This window comes from Mixophyes fleayi, chromosome 2, assembly GCF_038048845.1.
Source record: "Mixophyes fleayi isolate aMixFle1 chromosome 2, aMixFle1.hap1, whole genome shotgun sequence".
NCBI lineage: Eukaryota > Metazoa > Chordata > Amphibia > Anura > Limnodynastidae > Mixophyes > Mixophyes fleayi.
In genome coordinates, this window is record NC_134403.1 from 33,196,338 (window position 1) to 33,221,760 (window position 25,423).

Below are 25,423 nucleotides of genomic sequence, written 5' to 3' on the forward strand. Positions count from 1 at the left end.
TAGTTTGTTCCTGTGCTGTGACTTAAGATTATTGTTTGTTTTCTATCACCCCTACTTCAACTGTTTTATGTTTTGGATTCATTCATTGCTTCAGCTGCTTAAGCCTTTGTTCAATTGTCATTGGGTCCCCATAATCACTATCTGCTACCAGTAATGATAAGTTAAAAATTAGACATTATTAATAATTCTGCACAGATTCCACAGTGTCATGTGTCACTACCATGGCAGTCGCATGGCACACAATGTAGTGAGCAGAGCGGCTTTGGAACACCCCTCTGAGCTCTGTCTGCACTGTGACATTCTCTTTCTGTCCACTCTGCTATCACATGACATGCTGGAAGACTGAGTCTTTGAGAGATTTTGAAAAGGAGATAATACTAAGAAGCTTAACATTTACTTAACTTGCTAGTGAAAGAAAGAACATATGTGGAATTCCTGCTTTAACCACAAGTTCTGTTTACAGATTCTTATTTAATAGTTTAACTAAATCCATGTATATCGCATTCTCCTCTACCTTATTCACATCTGCCAACACTATAAATTATAGGTATCTTCTACATCAGAGAATCAAGGCAGATATTATATTTAGTAGTGTCAGTCAACATAATCAAACATCTGTCTTAAGGCAAATTTTGACATTTTGCAAAATATCAGCAACCATCTCATACACAAATGAAGGTCACATTTGCAAGTATTAGATAAGTTACATTTTAATTAGTGTACTTATAAATGTCAGATGACAAAGCCACTGACCGACTGTCACTAACAGAAATATGTCATTTAAAAGTCATGATCCTGCATCTTACAAACTACATAACAAAAATGATAACTTTTTTTTTTTTTTTTTAGAGTAATAATTAAAGGACCATTGATCTAAACTACATTTATACAGTATAGATACCAATGCAAATGCTAAAGCCGGCTGATACATGGACAAGGCAGACAGGCCCAGCGATGAAGTTAACTCTTTGGCCTAGCATTGTGGTGTCAGTGGATTAATGCTCAGCTGCTTCCACAATGTTGTTTTCATAAATGCAGAAGTTAAGTTTCCTTTTTTTGTTACTGCTCTTTGCAAAAAAATTCATGCCTATCGCCGTAATAGGGGCACTCTTCTCTTAGGGATGTAGTAGGCTGCCTTTTACTTCAGGCTACACAAAGGCTACTTGATTACGACTACCCCATTTTGAGTAGATTAAGTTATACTGTAGTTTATATTATATATTATTATTTTTATTATTATTAATTTTTATTTATAGGGCGCCACAAGGTGTCCGTGGCGCCGTACAGGGACAAAAATGAATTACAATACAAGGTGAGACAGCACAGTACATTAAACATAAAGCACAGTAACTCAGTAAGCTCAATGCACAGCTAGTGAGGGTGGGGGGAGTATCCGCAAACAACGGGGCCCAAAAGGAGGGCGCGGAAGACAGGGAGACCCCCAGAGGGGGGAGGAGGGCCCTCGAGGAGGATGGCAAAGTAGCTGGAGAGCAGAGTTAGAAGTGGTGGAAACAGGAGGAGAGATGGCCCTGCTCAGAGGAGCGTACAATCTAAGGGGAGGGGTGGACAGACGGAGAAACGCAGGGGAGAGAGGGAGAGTAGAGGGACGGAGACAGGGAAGGGGAAAGAAGGGGGAGAGGCAGAGGATAAGGTAGGTAGTTAAGTGGGAGACTGGAAGGCTTTAAGAAAAAGGTGGGTTTTTAAAGCCTGTTTGAAACTGGACAGGTTAGGGGAAGTCCTGATGGAGGGAGGGAGCTAGATACATATATATGTATCTAGCAGGATGATGTCATGAGATATTGGTTCATATTTTGATCAAAACATTTAAGCCTGCATCCCAGCCTCAAGGGCATCTCATTGTGTGTTAGTACTAAGCTGACCTATATGTCTTAAACACCATTGAAATTCAGTGTCACTCACCGGACGGTGAGTGCTACTTCTCGTGTATTTAGGAACCGTGGCCGTCCACCATCCTGAGGGTCTGCGCATGTGCAGCCCTTTCAAACCTTCAGTACCTGTTGCTTTTAGTTAATTGGCTGATCAGGCAACACTCCCTATTTAAAGCACCTGTTATCAATATCTCGTTGGAGTCTCATTCCCCATGGGCCTCTGAAGGTGTTCCTGTGTTTCCTCGTGTATTCAGCTCCTGCTGATTCCTGTTATTCGTTTGTGGTTTCCAGACCACTTCAACTCTCCTGTGTTCATTGTGTCTGCAACCAGCTGATTCCTATCCGCTGCCTCCGTGCTTCTACAGAATCCTGCTCACCTCAACTCTCCTGTGTTCATCGTGTCTGCAGCCAGCTGATTCCTATCCGCTGTCTCCGTGCTTCTACAGAGTTCCTGCTCACCTCAACTCTCCTGTGTTCATCGTGTCTGCAGCCAGCTGATTCCTATCCGCTGTCTCAGTGCTTCTACAGAGTTCCTGCTCACCTCAACTCTCCTGTGTTCATCGTGTCTGCAGCCAGCTGATTCCTATCCGCTGTCTCCGTGCTTCTACAGAGTTCCTGCTCACTTCAACTCTCCTGTGTTCATCGGGTCAGCGCTCCGCTGCTTCCATCTCTACTACTGGATATCAGACCGCCTCAACTCTCCCGTGTTCTTCAGGTGTCCAGTTCCATATACTACTGCTTCCTGAGTATTGCCTCGTTCTTGCTGGTTACCTATCGTGCGCTGCACCAACTTGACTACCGCTTCCACCTTCCAGTGGTCTCTCCTCCTGCCGGCCTTCAGCCGTTCAGGTATCCCTGCACGTCTCTCTGACAGCCTGCTCTCCTGAACCGCGGTATGCATACTTCTCATTGACTGTGCTGGTATATTGCATATCTAGCTGGACTGAGTTGTGTTCTCCTCCGGAGTCCTTTATCCACTGAGACTATTGCTATCATTTGACTGTGTTTCCTATTTGCCTGGATAGTTACTGTGACTCTGTATATTTATGCAGTGCTGCTCAGTTATCATTGTATTGTGCATATCATCGTGGGATCAACTTCTGTGTGCCCGTGTATACTCTGCATTGCATTCATCTCCTCGTGCTCCTCCTCACATATATATTGCAGTGGTACAACTTGCTATATGCAGACCACTGACTCCTGTTCCCTGTGACACCAGTTCCCAGTATCCTCCACATAGCAGTGGTACAACTTGCCAACGCAGACTACTGACTCCCCTGTTATCTACCTTCACCTGGATTCCATTCCTTCACCTAGACAGCGGTACAACTTGCTATACGCAGACCGCTGACTCTCACCACCTCCTCGCTACTCCTGGACATTTCTCCTCACTATAGCAGTGGTACAACTTGCTATATGCAGACCACTGACTACCCTCACGTTTCCTTGTCCATCCAGTTCCTCGTGTACAGTTATCTACCCATTACCAGTGCTGCTAGTCATAGACCTTCTTAGAGCATTCTCTCACCATCTGCTGTCTCCTGTTCCGTGATCACCCCGCTACCAGAGTACCATATTACCACCTATACTGCTCTGGTAAGTCCATCATCTGGTGATACCTGGGTAAAGACTCCTAGTGCCCGTGACATTCAGTTTCAAATTAGATGCACTCACCTCCCAGGTACAGGGGCTTACATCTAGCAAGAGGTGGCTTGTGAGCCAGACCCAAATGTGCCTTAAATAGCTGCTAATACAAAATAAGGAAATATTTTGAGACAGAACCAGAAAAGAAATAAGCCTATGCTCGGTATATCCTGTATCCACATATCTTAACATTTATTCATAACAGTCTAAAGAAAAAATGGAATTTCTACTTATGTTGTGTCTGTCACAATAATGACATTGGTTCTAAGTTCCAATTTTACTGGCCAAGACACAACCCTACAACTACTAAAGCTTATAATGCTTCTTCAGCTTCTTGTTCACAGTAAGTATAAATTATGTCCAATAGAATCACTGCGAGCAGGGCCCTCTTTCCTCTCTGTCTGTCTATACTACCCAGTATTGTTTTATTACTGTGTCTCTTCCCAACTGTAAATCTCTACAGAATTTGCTGCCGCTATATAAATAAATGTTGATGATGATCACTGCATTTGGCAGCTTTTGACGTGACCCAAATAGTTTCATTGGCTTTGGGCTGAATACGGTAGCTTAGTGGTTAGCACTTCTGCCTCACAGCACTGGGGTCATGAGTTTGATTCCCGACCATGGCCTTATCTGTGTGGAGTTTGTATGTTCTCCCCATGTTTGCATGGGTTTTCTCCGGGCGCTCCAGTTTTCTCCCACAATCCAAAAACATACTGGTAGGTTAATTGGCTGCTATCAAATTGACCCTAGTCTCTGTCTGTGTGTGTGTGTGTGTGTGTGTGTGTGTCTGTGTTAGGGAATTTAGAATGTGAGCTCCAATGGGGCAGGGACTGATGTGAGTGAGTTCTCTGTACAGCGCTGCGGAATTAGGGGCGCTAAATAAATAATTAAATGATCATGTAAAATGTGTTTCCCTTCCAAACTCTGGTAAACTTTATACCGCCCATAGATAGCTTCAGTCGTGCTATTTTCACAAGACGAATAAGAACATAGTGAGTCAGCCGCTGACATTCATGAATATTGGTGCACAGGAAATATTGCTCAAACCCACACTAAACAGATTTTTGCTTTCATTAATCTTCCCCTCAGAAATGATAGAATTTGGTTACTGTGAGTTACAGAATCTTTTTGATAGCGCCAGGTTTAAGAGTGTCCTCTTATAGCACTTATACTTAATCTGCATCTGAAGCTGATTATGATCAAACTTGGCATAAGACAGAAATATAACAAAGAAAAAAAAAACCCTTAACGTTTCACTATAATGTATTTATCTCTTGGCTTTAGGTTTGGATGTAAAATGCAGCAATCACCGTGATGACTGCCGTTAAACACTTGAATGACGTTTGCTTGCTTTAGTCTAAAGTGTGATTTTATTCTTAAGTATTTTTGGCTGCAATGACTGAATCCAATCACCCTGTAATGCCACCAGATAGGAAAATGAGTCAATGAGGGAATCTTAGAAGGTAAAGGCTACGGCAGAGTAATGATCCTAACAGAATCCAATGCAGTTCCAATTAGAGTTTACAAGAATGCATAATTACTGAAATTAATTTTCTCGAAAAAAATGGAAGGAGCAGCCGCAACATTGTGCTGCTTGGGTTTTGTTTAGATAATATATTGTATTCCAAGTTCCTATACTCTTATATTTGGTAAATCATAGATATAGCATAATGCATAAGTCATCCAGTGGCGCACGCAGGGGGGGTATCTGGGTTTCCAGAAACCCCCCCCCCCCCTTCGCTAACAAAGTGCTCCTACATACGGCACTGTACTATACAGCAGCTGCGGCGCTGTCAAAGGCTGCTGTATAGTACAGTGCTGCCGAAACTGAGCTGCTGCGCTCTCTCGCTGTCATCATACTAGATATTATTCGCTATAAAAAAGATAATTAAGGGATCACTAAACCTCAAAATGTAAACATTTCAGATGTGAAACAAGAAGGTAAAACACATTTTTCAGTATTAACCTGACCTTCCACTGCAACTGTGTTTAACAGTAAAATTTTACCACCGCACTCCATTATAGAAGCTCCTCCCACTTTTTATCCTCATGGGTTCTGATGCAGAATGTGTAGGAATTTAAGCTACTGTGTTGTCACTGTCTTTACACTTATGTAGTGGTTAGTACTTCTGCCTCACAGCACTGGGGTCATCAGTTCGATTCCCGACCATGGCCTTATCTGTGTCACACGGCGGTTCTTCGGTTTCTACAACCGAGGTCTGACACACTTACCTGCCTCCCGCTGACCTCCATGCTCCGGCCATTGGCATCCTGTTTTTGCGCAGACTCGATCTTCTATGTCCTCTGCATCAGTGGCGGATCCAGGGGGGGGCGATCGGGGCGATCGCCCACCCTAGCAGACACTTGCTGCCGACGGCTGCACAGTATGTGCAGGTCCGTCCAGCCGTGACAGGCAGGGACAGTGTGCTGCCCGGCTGTTCTGATTGTGTTTTAAAACACAATCAGAGAACCCGGGCAGCACACTGTCCCTGCCTGTCACGGCTGGACGGACCTGCACATAGTATGCAGCCATCGGCAGCCTAAGATGTTAGAAAGGGGCGGGGCCTAAATCACCCCCCCTAAATCGCCCCGGGTACACCAGTTTTCTAGATCCGCCCCTGCTCTGCATGTTCCCTATTGGATAATAAATTCTGGCTCCAAACTTTAAAAGGCACTTCCCCCTACACTTCAGTGACTGTTGATCGTGTTACCTGCCTGGTATCAGACGTGCCGTCTCTACTCCCTGTATGTTCCATTGGCCTTCAGAGCTCACACTCTATCTCTCCGCTGTACCACCGGCTACAAGAGCTCACGCTCCACAACTCCGCTGTACTAATTCTCTACAAGAGGTTACGCTCTACCATTCCGCTGTACTGCTTGTCTACAAAGGTTACGCTCCGTTACTTCGCTGTGCTAATTGTCTACAAGAGCTTACGCTCCACCATTCCGCTGTACCGCTTGTCTACAGAGCTGGCGCTCCATCATCGAGCTGTACTGCTTGTCTACAGAGCTTAGGCTCCGTTACTTCACTGTGCTAATTGTCTACAAGAACTTTCCCTGGTGAACACTGTCCGTTCGTTAGACTCCGTGAATTGCTAGGAGTAGTGCCAAATTGGGCAGATCAGAGAATCCTATCTACAAAACCGTGACAATCTGTGTGAAGTTTGTATGTTCTTCCTGTGTTTGCGTGGGTTTCCTCTGGGTGCTCCAGTTTCCTCCCACACTCCAAAAACATACTGGTAGGGTACTTGGCTGCTATAAAAGTCTCTCTCAGTCTGTGTGTGTGTGTGTGTATATGTTAGGGAATTTAGACTGTAAGCTCCAATGGGGCAGGGACTGATGTGAATGACTTCTCTGTACAGCACTACATAATCAGTGGCGCTATATAAATAAATGGTGAAGATGATGATACATTATTTGTAATCTATTTTTACATAATAAGGGCCGTGTGGTATGTTCTCCCTGTGTTCTTTCCCTGGGCGCTTTGGTTTCCCGACACAGCATCCTCCCTGTCAGCCACATGTCTTCTGACTAAATTGACCATGGTGTATATTTGGGTAACATAGATTGCAAGCTCCACTGGTGCCGGGACTGATGTTAATTAATAAACATTCGCTGATTGCATAATTTTGGGTAATATGTAGAGATGTTCATTGACCCCCGTGTTCTGGTTTTGCTTTTGGTTTAGGATCTGGATTAACTTCGTGTTTTGGTTTTGGCAAAATGGCCCATGTGTGTTTTGGTTTGGGATCCCGATTTTTTTCTAAAATCCGCTTTTTCCATTGCGACAGACCAATGATTCAAACACACAGCAGTTCCTAGCACTCCTAGGAAACATTGCCACACAGCAGTGTCAGTAAAGAAAAGTGGTGCAAGAATGAATTGTCCTTGAATCATGAAATCAGTTATGGTTTATTTGATCGCTCCACCCGTTCCTTGGATAGCTGTGGTAATTCTACAGCTAATACATGGCAACGAGCGCTGCCCCCCCCCAGGATGCGTGCTTTTATCAGACCCAGACCAATCCAGGGTGCCCGACAATGCACTAAAAAGAACCATTGTAATTCACAGTCAAAAGCAAGTTCATTGCTGAGCTTCAAATCAGCCCCAGTACCTTTGGTACCTTAGGTATCTTCAGGGGCGGGCTGGGGCGGGGGACAGGGGGGCATCGGTCCCACGGGCCGCTCCGTCTGACGCCTGTTCGGGCCACCATCCCCCCCCCGCGCCCCCCCCGTGAATACACTTTTCTTTTTATGTTTACCTGCGACCCCATCGCAAAACACGCGATGGGGCCGTCATGTGATGCGGCCGCCTGTGCGTCCCCCAGGCTGAGATTCGCCAGCCCGCCTCTGGGTACATTTGACTTAACGGGCAGATTACAAACACTTTGTGCAATGCTGATGAAACAGCAGCAAAGTGTAAGGTAATACATATACACGTCTATTTAGCCATTGATGCTTACATTACTTCTGCAAGCAATGTTGTTCTTTGTTAATAAAACTGTTGCCTTTATACCATTAAAAAAAAATTTGAACGGAATAATCCACCATTCTTTGGATGTTGATAGTTGATAGTAGGATCAGGTGGAGTTACAGCAGAGGTGTCACTAATTCTGGTGAATTCTTTTACAGTAGACAAGACCAGATGTCAAAATATTGTGCTGCGTCATATGCATCATCAATGGGTGTCTAAGCACACAACAGTATATAGCCCATGTAGTTAAAATTGGCACACAGTGGTAGCTGAAAAGAAAAGTGGTGCAAGATGGAATTGTCCTTGGGCCCTTCCACCCACTCTTATGTTGGATCTTTAAAAGGACATGAACACTTTAACAAACCAAGTCTCATCCTCACCCTCATCAGTTTGTATGTCATCCTCACACATTATTAATTCATCACAGCTGGAATCCACCACTTCGTGGAACTTGAAGTGCATTTTTATGAACATCATCTTTTCCACATTTTGAGGAACTAGCCTCCTACACCGGTCGCTGGCAAGGTTTCCGTCTGTGCTGAAAACTCTTTCCGAGTACACACTAGAGGGTGGGCAACTTAGGCAGAGCAAAGCGAGTTGGTACATGGGTCTCCAAATTCCCCTTTTTTCATCCCAGTATGTAAAGGGACTGTCTGATGTGTCTATTTCTATGCTGTCGTGAAAATAATCCTCCACCATCCTTTTAATGTTGATAGTAGGATCAAGTGGAGTTACAGTAGAGGTGCCAATTTTTTTGGTCAATTCTTTTAGACCAGACCAGATATCAAAATGTTGTGCTGAGTTATCTGCATCATCCCTGGGTCTCTTAGGAAAGCTAAGTTTTTTCCTAGCAGCAGTTGAGTAAGAAACTGAAGGAGGAGACGCTGTCCTGTCACGTAACACTTGAGCCGTCATCTTGCTCACCAGGAGCTCCTTGCATCTCTTCAGATCTGGGTCAGTTGGAAACTTTTTCCTAAAGTCTAATTAAGTGAATCACTTGACTCAAGCTGGCAATGTCTAAACTCACTTCACAGTGACTACTTCGAATGGTTTCAGCACCTTGCACAATACGTAACGTATTCTCCACTGCACTTGAGTAAAATACATCCCCCCTCCTTTTCCAATGTCATGGCTTGTGGAGTAAGCGTGGATGGCTTTTCGCTGTTCCTCCATCCTCAGAAGCATATACAGGGTGGAATTCCACTTGTCACCACCTCTTGCTTCAGTTGGTGGTAGGGCAAATTATATTGCTCTTGTAGCTGTTGCAATCTCCTACATGCTGTTGCCGAATGCCAGATATGTCCATGTATTTTACACTATCAGACAGTTCAGGATTACACATGTGGATAGACTCTCCTCAGTAATTTTTGTCATTTCTGAATCAGAACATTCATTTTCATCTAATGCCTTACTGTTTTCGTCCGAATGATAAGGTCTTGCTTGGTCATGACTGACTATACAAGAAGATGCCTCAGTGACAGTTGTAGAACTAGCACTCATAGAGAAAAGCGAAGGATTCATTCTTTCATTGCCACTGCGTGTGTAGAATTGCATGTTGGCAATTTTATTTTTTTCTGCAGATAACTTTGCCTGGATTACAGGTCTTTTTTTCTTGACCAAGGTAAAAGGTGTTTTTTACATTTTTATTTCCCTGACTTAAAAACACTATGCAAATAACATAGGCTTTAGCAGATGACGTAAAGGGATTACTATCATCATGACTGGTGCCAGCAGCTGCTTGGTGCTCCTGGTCTTCTGTGTACTGCTGTGAATCCATTTTGATAACACAGTACTATGTGACTGCAGATTTAGAAGAACAAGTCTGCCAGACCTATTGTTTGTATTTCAGCAATAACAATTAGCAATGGAGCTCTCCTCGTTGTATGTTACCTATATTACACAGTACAATGTGACTACAAATTTAGAAGATCAAGCCTGCCAGACCTATTATTTGTATTTTAGCAATGAAAATTAGCAATGGAGCAATGGAGCTCATCTCTTTGTATGTTACCTATATAACACAGTACAATGTGACTCCAGATTTAGAAGACCAAGCCTGCCAGACCTATTATTTCTATTTCAGCAATGACAATTGGCAATGGAGCTCTCCTGAATGTCACTGGAGACTTTGAAGAATACTGCTACCCCTCCTCTTTCTTTTCTACCTATGACACTACCAACTGCACTAGAGACTGCCAAGAACTGTGCTACCCCTTCTGTGTCCCTCTGTGAAGTGGCGCTGGATCGCCATGGAGGGCGGTACTTATAGTATCCAAAGCTTTTGAGATCCGAGATCCGACGACGTAACAATGACGTTTTGCCTCGTTTTCAATTCCGAGGGCGCGCGAAAGTACCGAACCGGCTCGTTACTCGGTTCTGCTGACTTCGGGTGTGTTCGGTTCTCAGGGAATCGAGCCTGAGCATCTCTAGTTATAAATGTGCTCTGAAATATTCTAATATTGCCATTCTTTACAGCCAATTAAAAACACAATTGTTTTTATTTCTAATAAAAGAAAAATATAGGTTCATATTGACCAAAAACTAAAATTAAGAAGTGGTGCAACATAAGAAAATTTAGTGTGTTTAGTGAAATAATAGCTTTCAAGTTGGCTTGTGCTAATGTACTGTCGTTTGTTTCATTTTAAATTGCTTTCAGTGATTATAATAATAGTGTTATAGCTGTGTTAACTACTGGCTGTAATCTTACCAGTATTCTAACACTTCATTACCGTAAGAGGAAAAAATTCTTGTTCTTTAATTTTGGTATTCATTTGAATGGCACAGAATTCATTTGTAATTCATTTTTGAGGAGGTGCTCTACCAATTATCCTTCATATAATGTAACATGTCATTGCCTTTCCCAATACGGTGTCCTTTTTGTTAAAGTAGAATGTAGTAGTTAGATGCAAATGGCCTTTGCTGTATTTATTAGTATTTATTAATTATTATTATTATTATTATTATTATTGATTTGTAAGGTACCACAGTGCTATGTTGGATAATAACATTGAAGGCTAATACACTGGATAATGCCATCACCAGTGATTAGCTTTGAGGACCTGGGACAATGCTTTGGGCTAATTTCATATACAGTGAGTGAATGGACATCACAGATATCCAATATTAGATATGGTACCATACCAGCTGCATGGCAATATAAATGCCCTATATGTATAAAAAATAAATACAGTTGTTGTCAGTGCTTATCCTTAACGCTGCATATCTGTGTGTATCGAGTAAAATGAAAACATAATTTATTGGTTCATATTTTGGTCAAAACATCTGAGCCTGAATCCCAGCATCAAGGGCACCTCATTGTATGCAGATCATACACTGACCTATATGCTTTAAATCACCATTAAAACACAGTTAAAATCATATGCAGATCATACACTGACCTATATGCTTTAAATCACCATTAAAACACAGTTAAAATCATATGCACTCACCTCCCACGTACAGGGGCTTACATCTAACTAGGGCTGGCTTGTGAGTAACACCCAAATGTGCTTTAAATAGGCTTGATGGACAGCTGCTAAGACACCATAAGACAATATGTAAAACAAAACCAGAGAAGAAATACGCCTGTGCTCTGCATATCCAATATTATATATGGTACCAGCTGCGTGGCAATACACCCGCACTCCGTGTATCCCATATTATATATGGTACCAGCTGCATGGAAATATAAATGCCCTGTGGATTTAACTCTGCTCCAGAGAAGAACTTGGCCAGCCAAAAGGGATTGGATTGTCACTGTGAACTGTGCTATTTTCCTGGGACCGTTGTGCTCTGTAACTGGAGGGAATGTCGCCAAGGACTTGGTGAAGTTGTGTGTCCACCTAAGAAGCGGGGTGACAGGTAGCCTTGTCCCTAACAAGCTGGTAGAGGCATGAAGATAGCGGAGTACGGACCACAGAACATCGCAACCATTTTAAGTCGCTGATATTTACCACTCGGGCGATTGGAACCGTAGAGCTTTGTGACTAATGGGAGACTGGCTCCGAAAGGTCATGTGGATTGTATTTGCGCAGATTGCCAGCATCATTGAGACCGTGACCTATCCGTATATCTGGTTGGATTGGGCGATATTATGGTCAGAGACATTAGGTTTCAGTAAACCTCTGGAACTTTGATAATAATACTTGCTTATATATGTGAGTGATCTGAGAACCACGTGTCCTCACAAGGACATACATAAAACAGGGACGTACAAGGTAGACAAAATAAATGTAGAGATGAAAACAAAGGGTATGAAGGGTCCAGCTTACATTCTAAGTGGAAGAGGGCACAGCTGAAACAAGAGGAACGAGTGTGGTTGAGTGGAGATTGGCACAGTTGTGAGGGTGCATTAGTCTGGGTAGTATAGACGGGAGTAGTGTAAGCATGACTATTTACGGTTATCCTATTTAGACACAGGACCACTATTAGACGGGCAGCAGAGGATATTCATGTTGATTTTGAGGTAACTGTAAAGTGACATGAGCAAGCGATTTTAAAAGATATGGTATGCTGAATAAATTATTACTACAACCATCAGCATAGTTAGCATAAAGTATCACTAGAAACATAGCTATATAGATTATCAATAATTTATTATTGATCTAAGCTGTGTGGTACTATATTTTAAGTTCTTAAAAATATCCTGCCCCCCCCCCCTTCCCCCCTAAAATTCCTGACTTCTGCTGCAAAAAGGAGTATAGTGATTTGGGGGCTTGGCCTGCCAATGTGATGGCGAGGTTTAACGGACCAGGGGTGCTGTTAGGCAGAACGGGGCGCGCCTCACACAGATAGTGGCCTGAGCTAAAGTTCCCTAATTTTAAAATTCTAATAGTTGGGAGGTTAATGCGAGCTATGCCTTGAATAACAAACATGAAATGATTAGTCTGTGAATAATGTGGTCACGTAGTATTTAATAACTTTAACAATTTTACACCTGGAGGGTCTTTTGCTACGGCTGGATGTACATTTCTTCTGTCCGACAATGAATGCTCTTATTCCTAGCGCACACTTGTGTGACTACTACGTGCACTGCCTCCTTAATGTGGCTTTGTGGACCATTTGTTGTTGTGCCCTGTGCACTCCTATGTCCTATCCACTCCGTACAGAATCAGACAAATCACTGTGACCTGTGTTTCTTTGGCTAACAATCCATATTAATTCAACATTGACATTTTACTGCTCATTTGATCTTCAGATTTTTTTTTTAATAACATAGAGAAGTGATAAACACAAAACGGATGAGTCAAGTTATCAGTCTGTTATTCACCTTCTGGTTCAGTGCTAGCAAACAGCTTCCCATTGAAATTCTATTTTACCACTAACTGGTATAGAAAAGGAGAATCTCATTTTCCTATCACCACCATCCTGACGTCATGCGTTATAGGAGGAAAGCATCATACTCCTGGCTAGTTATGCTAACAAAGTGCCTATTGGCCGGCTAAGGTCTGTGCACATTCACTATGTTGGTGCATAACCTGGTGCAGAAGTATTGACATAAGAAATGCATGAGTTTGATTTGATTGCATTGTCTGGAAGCACCTTGTTTGAACATGTGTCGTCCAATATCGGTTTCAAGAAGATAGATAAGAAAATAAAACCACTTTGTCACCAAGAATGCAGATGTGAGCGGCCTTTAAACGTTTTCAACTATATCAACAATCTCTCCCACTTCTGCCAAGAAGTTTACAATTGCTCACCAATCCTTTATGTAAGAACTTTTTTCTGCACGATCGCAGCAGATGCTCCGTTCTTCCGGGCGTCATGCGGCTGTGATCATGGGACTTCGGAGGCAGGAAATTTGAAAATCCTTCCCCTATATCTTGCTGCCTGTGTCAGAGCAACAAGTTACAGCTTGGCATCTGGCTCTCCCTCTGTGTATCCTGTGTTGGTTCCTTGTATCTCCTCCGTGTATGACCTCTGCCTTGTTAGACCATTCCTTTGGATTATCCTGCTGACATTCTGTGTATCCGACCCAGCTATCCACATTTGACCACTATTTTGCCTGTGCCTCTGGCGTATCCATCCCGGCTGACTATCCGTGTGTCCGACCTGGCTATCCTCACTGACTCCTCTGCTGCTTTGTCCAAGTGTATTTGACTCGGCTGACATTCAATGTATCCAACCCGGATAACACTCTGTGTATCCGACCTGGCTATTCATATCTGCATCTCTGTAGCCCGTGTTCCTGTGTATCCCACCCGGCTGTGCTCCAAGCTATCCAATCCGGCGACTCTCCGCCCTGTGGTATATCTTCAGTGTATCTGACCCGGTGCGTCACTGGAACGAGTCAGTAATCTTCAGACCGTGCTGATCTAGTTCAGCTAATTACCCTGTCCTGCTGTACCACTACAGAGTCTGCTCTCCGGATCCATCATCTACAAATCTCATGCCTATTACATCGGATGGCTAACCTAGGGGTCGCAAGCTGCGGGCCACCGACAGCTAAACCCATCCCACCTTGCAGCGGTGAAGACCGGTAGGTCCGCGAGTTGACTCCGCGCCCTGGGATCGCCTGAGTCAATTCTGACTTATAGACATCTTCTGTGAGACGTAACACTTTATTAGTAGAGGGGAGTGAAATACCTCCCATGGCTCATCAATTGTTAGGTATTGACAGTCTCAATCAAGTTTTAGTAAACAAAGTACTAAATTGTCATATTGCTATATCTATAGTTAAGAATGTATTCTTGAAGACATTTCTTTTATAAAAACTAACAAAAATATAACAAATTGAACAATTTTATCATTTGAACAATTTTCTTTTACCATAAGAATTTCTTTTTTTTTAGCTTAAAAACATTTTAATAACGTTGTTACAGTATATATCAAAAACAAAAACCAGTGTGGACGCCCTGTACAGAAACGTCAAATATAACAGCGGAATCAGCTTGAACATGGTTGAACAGAATCAACCATAGTTTAACTGGCTCAAATGTGGTTGAACCTGTTTGACTTTATCAAATGTGGCTCAGTTTTTTTTTAATTGACTATAAATGTGAGAATGTGTGGCAAATGTAAAAATTTTGGTACCGATTCAAGAAACAGTACAAGGCCGATTTGAGCACCTCTCCTAAAAACGGATGCAAGATACCTAGAGAACATAATTACTTACAAAGGAAAATTGTATTGGAACAATAGCCTGGTTTATATTAAAATAAAGGAGGGGGGGCCAGAGTGGGAGGGGGAGTTGTGGGAGGGTTCAGATTGTTGTCGGAAGCTGTTTATGGTCTATGTACAGGGGCAAATGCAGAGATTTCTATAGAGGGGTTTCTAAGCCATGCTGTCAATGGGCATGACCAATATGCATGGGGGCATGTCTGTAATTTTAGACAGTGCTGTGTTGCTCTCCAACTCATCCTATTCCTATCATATACATGGGCAATTAGTGCCCCAGGCTTGGAGGGGGGGTTTCCAGGCACCAGGAAACCCCCTGGGTGTGCCCCCGATGTAGAAATGTGGGGCATGTAGACAATAGAGTCTATGGAAAAAGGATAATTGTCAACTAACCACAATATTTAAAGGAAGAATTGATCCCCAAAGTGCATATGTTAAGATTTCCATATTCTGTTGAATGAAGCTACAGAATTGTCGGAGACAAAAGACATGTACCCCTATATTCGTGCCATACCCAGGTACTTACCGAGGAAAGAGCGATGAGCTTTGGGGAATGTCTTGCCACTGCTTATTGGCATCTGCTTATTCCCCCCCCCCAGGGGCCGGGGGGGGGGGAAGAATTTACATCGGGTGGTTGGGCACCTCCACCCAAGGTTTTAGAAATGTTCTGAAAAATTCAGATTGTTTAGGATACTGCCACAAGATATGAAATATAATGCTCTAACGCTGTTGGGAACATATGGCTTAGTTTAGCTTATATGCCTTTTCTTGAGCCCTGACCCATATAGGCAACCTTGGATCTAATAGATCTTATATATAGATAATCTTCTACCACTAGAGACACCCAAAGTCTAGAATATATTTTAATATAACCTTATCTTTAAGTGTGAAGCAGAAAGAAAAGGTTTACAAATTGATATTAGAAAATAGAACTATCATCCCAGTATACCAATAATCTAGCAAATTGTGTAAACTGATATGTAACAAAATAATAATTTGCGTTTATGAAATACAGAGAACAGAGGTTGGAGGATTCACTTATCATTTTTATCTTTCTCAGTCATCTATTAGTGGGAACCAATCTTATATCGGAGAGATGGCTTGACATGTAGCGGGGGCTTTGAGGGGTCCCAGTATTCGGGGGACAGAATTTGGATTTCTCTAGAATTCAGACTCCAGATGCATTAAGATTAACAGAAAATAACTAAAATAACTTCCTATAGTCTGTTCACAGTGAATAACACCCCAAAAAAAAGCACACATGTAAAATGTAACAAAACCATGGTACAAAAATCTTCTGATATTATTTTTTATTAGTATTGGGCACATATCTTGCACTTATATATGTTCAGTATATTCAGTGACAATTGATATATGAACAGAGTGGGTAAGATGTATTTATCATAAAGGAAACAGCTGTACTATCCTGCTGCCAAGTCACAGAATGCAGGAGCTATTATAGGAATTCATCATTTAATTTTACTTCTCCTGTACATCCCATGGCCCAGTCCTAATCTCCTTGATCAGGGTGTAAAAAAAGATAAAGCATTAAATTATGAAAAATGTGTTTTTAAAATACAAAAATAAAGAATACCTTGAGGCGAGATCCACCTTACTTTTATTCTCGTTGGTATGAAATTCTGTTTTATGTATAGAGAAGAAAACTCAGTGCTAATACTTTACATTACATCAGAAGTACAGTTTCTTCTTTAGAGGTAAATACTGTATTTTAAATGCGTCATCTACTAAATATATTCTGTATATATAGATAGAGATATATTTATTGCATATTATAAGAAAATAATCTAGTCAAAAGGGTTTTGCTTACGGGATTGATATTGTCACTTTTATAGGAAATGATCAAAAGAAAGATCATTAAATTGTGAAAAATGTAACATTCTTTTTCTTGGCTTTTATTTTTAACTGCATATAAAATTCAACCTTCTTTATCCTCAGTCAGTTGCTATTTTATTCCTTGTTATTTTCATATTCCCCACATCAACTCTATATCTAAATCATATTACATACACCTAAAGAACATTTCCAGAATACGCACATATCTGACACAAGACACTGCAAAAACATTATTTCATGCACTCATCATCTCCCGCATCGACTATTGCAATTCCCTCCTTACTGGTCTTCCCAAAGTCAGACTTGAACCCCTACAATCTATTTTGTATGCAGCGGCTAGACTGATTTTCCTTACTAACCGTTTTTCCCTCTGCTGAGCTACTCTGTCAGTCTCTGCATTGGCTGCCTGTATTTCAACGAATCCAATATAAAATTCTTCTACTAACATACAAGACCATCAACAAAATTGCACCGACATACATTTCTTCACTGGTCTCGAAATATCGCCCTACTCGACACCTCCGTTCTGCACAAGATCTACGTCTCTCCTCCACTCTCATCACATCCTCCCATTCTCGGTTACAGGATTTTTTCCGGGCTGCACCCACTTTGTGGAATTCCCTCCCACGCACAATAAGACTTTCCTCTAGTCTTTAAGCCTTCAACAACCCTCTGACCAACATTGCAACACACACAGCCCACTCAATACTTTTACCTTTTCATTCTAGCTGGTCCATTGTGCCATATGATGTAGCACATCCCCTTGTGTTTCAAACTCCCATTGTCCTATAGATTGTAAACTTGCAAGCAGGGTTCTCTTACCTCTCTGTCTATATGCACTACCCAGTATTGTCTTATCAATGTTTGTTCCCAATTGTAAAGTGCTACGGAATTTGCTGGCGCTATATAAATAAAGGTTGATGATGATGATGATAACTCTGCTAAATTGTGTTCTCTTGGAGCACAGGAAACAGGTGTGTAGCTCTTGGCAACCAATCAGATTGTACAACTGGTCTTTGGAAAATAAAGCTAACGTCTGATTGGTTACTACAGGGTAATAGACCATATTTCCATTATTTCGAAATGTCTTTATTTATACATTATTTTATCAAACATTTAGACTACCATCAAGATTAGCTAACAAATCAACACCAACCCGCGCTGCTAGGATTTGGACATCAAGCAATTATCACTGTTAAGGGGGATTTTTTAAAATAGGTCATATTTTACTGTTTGATGGTCCAAGTTCACCTTTGTGATCTCTAACATAGTGCTTTGGGGGGTGGAGGGCAATATTTTTTTCCCTCTTGGAGATGGAGATGAACATAGGTCTGCCAATCTGTCAGAAGACGTCATGTGCCTAGTGAATCACACTTGTACGAAATGATATACATAGATGACCTTTGTTTGGAGCAGATGCTGAATATTGTGTGTGTGAGACAAGAAATCTTCCATTAATTTCAAATGCAAAAGCTTCTGCTGAAGCCTGATAAGTGATTTTTGCTGGTTAAAAATGCATGTTAGATGACGCTGAAAAAATATTTTTTTTCTTAAAAAACAAGAATTCATATATTTGTTATGAAAGTGGTCTAGAAGGGAAATTGTAAAAATCTTAATCAGCTGAATTCTCAACTCTGGAGGAGACCTAAGAAAATCTGTTGTTCAGTACAATCCTGTGGAATTGAGTCCAGTTTTTAACACTAACATTTCCAAATAATTCAATTTAGAGGGGAAATTGCTTTTACTGTATATTTTTGGCTATTTTGTGCCTGGCATTTCAAAGGATAGTCTAAGCTTTCGACCCTGGAAATATCTAGCAAAGTTCCCTTTAACTTGGATGACCGGGAATTTAAATGTCTTAAATGAATCTTATCAAAACGACACTCTGAAGAGCCACATCGCGAATCTAATGTTCAGGACAAATCTAAACAATTTTTATTTTTTCTTAAGAGCTCAATTTTACCATCTCAAGCACAGTGCTATCCATTATTTTACATCATTGATGAATGACAGCATACATGGTAATGAGGAGTCCAACTTAATGCCGGTGTATCATCAGTTGAGAATCTCAATCACTTGTCAGAATAAAGCTGATGCCTAATCATAGAGATATAAGAATGCAACCAGACTTTGTTATCTCTTGGTACAATGCCGCTTTGCAGGTCTTTATAAAGGTTAGGTACACTTCCATGGTGAGACAATGCTAAAGAGATTCTCACTTAATGCATGCAGAGGAAAGTGAGATCTTGTTTATATCAACCAATCAAATTCTAGCTTTTAATTCGTCCCAAACATACTATAAAGTGATAGCTAGAATTTGATTGGTTGATATGAGCAAAACCTTAACTTTGTCTTATCAGAAGGTTTATAAAATCTACCGCTAAATGTATATAGGAAAAACTCTTATAAAATTAGTGAATCGTAAATATAAGAATATACACAGTAAATTAAAATAACCAAGAAAGAATTATTACTAATGCAGACGCTCACCTCCAGCAACTGCTTCAGCTTCAAGCTACACAAATACAATTTAAACCCATTAAAGTGTAATAAAAGAGAAAAATGTCCACGATTGCTGCACCTGAAAGATTTCCTGTAAAATTCTCCAATAGATCATACTAATAAATTTATTTCAACAGAAGGGCATATATCACATTCAGCTTCTCGATTAATAAATGAAATACCAACAAGATGTACTAAACATCATATTTTAAAATAAACAAAAAATATATATCACCCAAAATATAATTAAACTAGCATAAGCCAGTATTAAAACAATTAATCAGGAGTAACTGCACTTTTCAGGTGTTCTATATATATATATATATATATATATATATATATATATATATATATATACACACATAGAGAGAGAGAGAGAGAGAGAGAGAGAGAGAGAGGGGTGATAGAGGTTTATACAGTAGAGCATTTTAAACATGCTTGGGATAGACAAGAGGATATCCTTACAAAGATTGAAGAATTGAATAGGGTTTGAAGGTTTGAAGTTACCATAGGTTAAAAATTGGACAGACTGGATGGGCAAAACGGTTCCTATGTGCCATCAAATTCAATGTTTCTATCATTTGTTTGTTTTCGTAAGAATGCTTTAAAGGTGATTTGTAGAGTTGAAAACACCACGCTTTTTTTTTTATAAAACGGCCTATGAAAATGTAAAAATCATATGTAATAGGTCATTTGTTTTTTTTAAATTACTCGGTGTATTGTATTGCAAAACATCAGAACTGTTTGAAGTTAGCAAACACCAAATTTTATTCTGTCCAAAGAGAATAATTTTAATGAGCCCTACGATGCCAGGAATACTTTAATGTCATAGAAACATTTTTGGCCAATGAGACATTTCAGCCATTATCAGTAGCTGTTTTTTTCCAAAATTGCCATACTTTGTTGCACAGTGTAGAAATCGTTACAAGTAATTGCCTGTCTACAATGTTATCACCATTAACTCACGAGAGTTTATTTTAAATCTTAAATTTTATGTAGAGTAACTGTAATGCATATCTACATACAAATCATGGAAGAGGTCTTTTCATAAATTGTAGTACATCTAACATTAATCTGTATTACATAAACCACAATTAGTATTACATTGGTATCCTTCTAATTTTCTTAATGATTATTTTTTTATTTCAATAGTTTTTATCATTATATTATTTATCATTAGTTTAGACAAGTTTTCAGAAAATAATAATTGAAATTTGACACTGTTTTTGTCAGGTGTTGAATATAGGTGAATAATGCATAATTTTTATATTTATCACTTGCCGCTTTTTAAAGTGTATTTGACTTGAGTCAGAGCATCTTTTTGTTAGCAGTTAACTCATCATATTGTTCACAGCAGCTCTGAGTATTTCAGGAGATTAATGTGACGATCTTAGAGGAGACAGTGAGTGTGACATGTACAATTATGTGATTGTGTAAGCGAGGACATGGCTGCGTATGACAGGGGCAGGGTGAGGAGGGGAATTTTGGTAAGCAGGAAGTTACAGATAGAGAGTTAGATAGGAGAAGGCGCAGGGTCTCCCAACAGCACTGAGTAGTGATATGAGGCTTCTATTAAACTGATGCAGGAGGTTATGAAATGAAATTCATCTATATTCAAAGAAAACTTAATACATTTTGTTAATTTCTGCAATTCGGGATACACATCTGTAAATAATTATATTCAAAACTTTCTGCTTTAATATTTTTGTCTTGTTTTAATCTGTGTTTTTTCAGACTTTACAAGTGCTGTTCCTGGATATCAGACCTCATATGCTGCAATATTAAGAAGAAAATCAGGGAGTTCGTCGTTGGCACTATTTAACTCCAAAAACAGACCGAGGTACAGTAGCTCCTCAATGGAAGCTATTGATCAACCCTTGCAAAATGGGAGAGAGAGAGCGAACTATTACAACCCCCCAACACACCTCTACCAACTTTCGGATGGTTTTCGGCAAGATGACCGTGAGTCTTACATGTTTGTTCATTTTATTTTAATATATGTGAAGTTTTGTGTCTCATATTAGTTTAAGTGTTGAATTATTAGAGGCAAAATAGTGACATTTTTGAAACTCTGCTTTTGGCAACATACAATAAATAAAACGGATGAATGTAAAAATCAAAATCAAATTGATAATCACAGTAAATAACATGGAACTTGTAACTGATTCATGTGCATTACTGTAACTTTAGAAATAAGTGTTTATTTCAGTACAGATAAGGTTGGGTCATGCCCATCGAGGGTTAATTACTAACATTCTATTTAGGTTCAAATTTGAAAATCCATAGCAACCATTCAGCAATTAACTTTAACTACTTAATCACCGCCCATTCAACACCAGTTTATGTTTTAGAGATGCGTGTGTTCCATTACTGACGGTAGCTGATGCCATAAATACCACCACGTTATAATGATTACTATGCATTAGATTTATATAATTCCATTTGGAAATTTGTACAGAGTAGGTAGTACTTACAGTGCATTACATCAGTTGTGAGTCATATAGAAATAGTAAGAATGATGGTCCCACTATAAGAACTTACAATCTAAATAGAAGTTTAAAATGAAACACAGCATGTGAAAAATGTCTGAGGTGACATGGTCCTCATAGGTCAATTGTGAGTGTTTAAGTAGTGTTTGCGGAATCAAAATGCTAACAGGTCAGGTTATAAGCTTGATTGAGTAGGGTTCCCATGTGTCACAATTATCACAGGAAGGTCCCCTTTTTCCATGAGACATTTTAACATCATACTGCTTATCTTGCAATAATTGAGACTCCTCATGCACCCAAAGTGTTAGTGGTCGTGATGACAGGAGTTCCAACGGGAGGCACGCTGTTTGCCATTTGAATGTCGACATTGTGACTGTCGACTTTAGCAACTATCGACAGTCACCATTTTAACCACCACCACACGCTGAACCTGTCAACATTCAGGCTGTTGACATTTTGGTGTCTGACCGTCAACAGATCATACCCAACCCTTCCAAAGGATAAAGGTAGCTCTAGAGAAGTCCTCAAGTGATAAGTAAGAAGAGGTTATCACAAACCAAGAGAGAAGTTCAAGTGTTCCATTTCAGGTAGTACTTGGAGATATAATACGGGATAAGATACACCTACTATAATTATAAGGGTAGCTTAAGTCACCAAGGAATTCCGGGGCCATATAAATAGAAAAGGATGCAGGCCACGTGCTTGTATGCAGGTGATATAAATCCAATATTTATAATAATTTACAGTATGATGTGTGCCATTTCTTATAATATGCAACTTTTCATAATGAACACTACAATTATAACATCAGAACTCAATGATTATATGCGATAACGTCAGAACGGTTTATATAGATATATCTTTATTTTAGCATGCTAGGTTAACACCACGGGATAAATGAATGAACCTCCGATTTCTGCAAGTCGCCGGAAATCGGCGACTTTGCAGGTAAAATTTAAAGCGGCGATGGCTTGTAAAGGCAAGTTTGCCTTTTTAAGCCATCGCCGCTTGAAATTTTAACTGCAAAGTCGCCGATTTCCGGCGACTTGCAGATATCGGAGGTTCATACATTTACCCCCACATGTGCATTATACAGGTGATAAAAAGGACACATGATATTTTTAATAAGGGTTTGAAGGTTCGAGCTAGAAGTTTGAATTATATTCTCTATTTGACAGATGTTTGAACAGTGGTGGAAGAGAGGTAGAGGTTGTGTGTAAATCTGGATTAAGCAGTCATAATAGAGTGGAATGGAGCAAATCTGTTCCATTGGAGGTCGCAGAGGAGGCTGTAAATGGTTCGTGATAAGGACACGAAGAAATATTTTAGTCGTCTCAAGCGTGACAAAGGGTCCAAACACAAGTGATGTCTTAAAGTTGAAAATGGCAAATTAAAGAGTTACAGTGGCAGAAGCTAAGACTATCTAGGGAAAACCAGACACACAGGAGCCCCGGCTGTAGGATCTATCTATAGCTATCTGCAATTGCAAAGCTTTAGTGGAGCGTGGTAAGTGGCATTTTTAATCAGTAATAGAAGAGCAGAGAGAATTGCTTGTGTGGAACCAGCATTCAACAGATCACGGATCTTGTAAAAAACCAATCTGTCACAGAAGTGGCAGAGAGGTTCATGAAAGCACAGATAAGAAGAAAACTTAAATCACATCAATGCAAATCAGCCTCTTAAATGTGATTACTATTTAAATAAAGAACCCTTCCTGGAGTCTGTAAGATGTTGATGTTTACCTGCTAAACATTATTAAAATGCACAGTTAAATTACTTCTTAAGAGCTATAACAAATGTGCACATGCATAATCTGATTAACTGCAAGCTTCGGAATAACAGTGTGAATATCAATATACAGAGTTACAAGTGCACAATGTCTTCTTCCATGTCAAGTTCTTATCAGGAAATATTGTTATCGCTGCTCATTTATTATTGTCGGTGGGAAGCAAATTGCTTTTCTTTATAGGGAAGGTTATAGGTCAGCAATCTTAGAGCGATTTCCGTAGCGAAGTATACTGAAAGGTCTAAACTGGGGTATTCCGGGGGGGATTTCAACCTCTGTTATCTAACAAAAGACTTTAACTCCACAACCAAATGGAACAAACAGGAACTTTTATTGTATTGACACGTCTGGATGTAGAATAGCCTACTAATAAGCATTGGGAGAATAAGAGAATGCTACGTCTTCATCTGGACGCTCAGAATTGGTTTAATACTGAAGGTCAGCACCTTCTTTTATTTATGCCATATAGAGTCTCTTGGCTAATTGGACATCTTTAATTTCCCACTAATAAGACTAATTGGAGGCTTGTTTGCTATTGCTGTCTGATGAACGTTTTCAGAGTTTTGTACTGTCAGGTTATCTCTATTTGTAATTACACTACAGTAATTTTCAGTTATAGTGGTACCAAAGTACCTTAAAACATATTACTACAAACATATATATATAATAGGGTGGATTTGCAATCTTTGGAAAAAATATTTACATGCTTTATATTGCTTTTGTTTCAGTTCTTTGTAACTTTATTAAAAAAAACAGTCAATTTTCAGATTTTCAATACATACTTTTTTATTTCATTACTTTTTGGGGGTTTACATTTTTTTACCCGGCCAGGAGAGGTGCCTATTTGACAGTTTACATTGCGGGGTTAAAATAGAATTGAATTGCTCCCTTTAGCTTTGGCCTATACCTTAATATGAGGCTCTAACCCGCAGCGATATGGTGTTTTCAGGAAATAAAAGGAAGGTTAGATTTGCAATTGAAATGCAGGGAACATCATCGCGCTCCAAAATGACAGAAAATAGCGTTACAATCGTTTAACGCTGAGCTATACTGACAATTGAATCGGCCCCTGTGAGTGATGTCTAAATTTTTTAAGAACTATTTTCTTCCTTTTGCTTTTAATGTCCCCATGTCCTGCATCCCACGATTCTCAGTGTGGAAATTGGTTCATTTTAGGCCCCGGTAAATCCGGACAATGGGCCTTATTCATTAAGGATCTGTTTTGCACATAAGTTAAATCCTGACTGTTTTTTCATGTAGCAGACAAATACTTGATAGCTTATTTGTACACTGAAATTTAAAGTTGATATTTGTGTGCTACATGCTACAGACAGTGTTTAACTTATGTGCAAAACAGAATACTAATTTGCACCCCTTGCATTGTAACATGGTTTTGTCCAGGAGACTGAAATACGAGGTTACTTAAGTTATGATCCTTAATGAATCAGGCCCAATGCCCCTAAATTGCAAATCTCTACCTCTTTTAGCTGCAGAAATGTGGATTGTTGCTGCCCGTGTCTCCCAATATATAAAGTGAGATAGGAAAATTAGGGTTGCTTGAGAGTGGTAGTACTCAATTTGTCTATAATAAAGATCAAATAGCAACAAAATCTTGTCTTGAGAAACAAGCTTTGATTATTTTGAACAGTGCTTTTGAAGTTTACATT

General features: G+C 40.1%; 1 protein-coding gene across 1 annotated transcript in view; it reads left to right on the top strand.

Annotated features, from left to right (window-relative positions):
- CNTN5 (contactin 5) overlaps positions 1–25,423 on the top strand; it is a 1,124,282-nt gene that overhangs the window by 680,088 nt on the left and 418,771 nt on the right. The window contains exon 5 of the mRNA XM_075198772.1: positions 21,216–21,443. Within this exon, the coding sequence (XP_075054873.1) occupies positions 21,216–21,443 (228 nt within the window). The remainder of the gene's footprint in view (positions 1–21,215; positions 21,444–25,423) is intronic.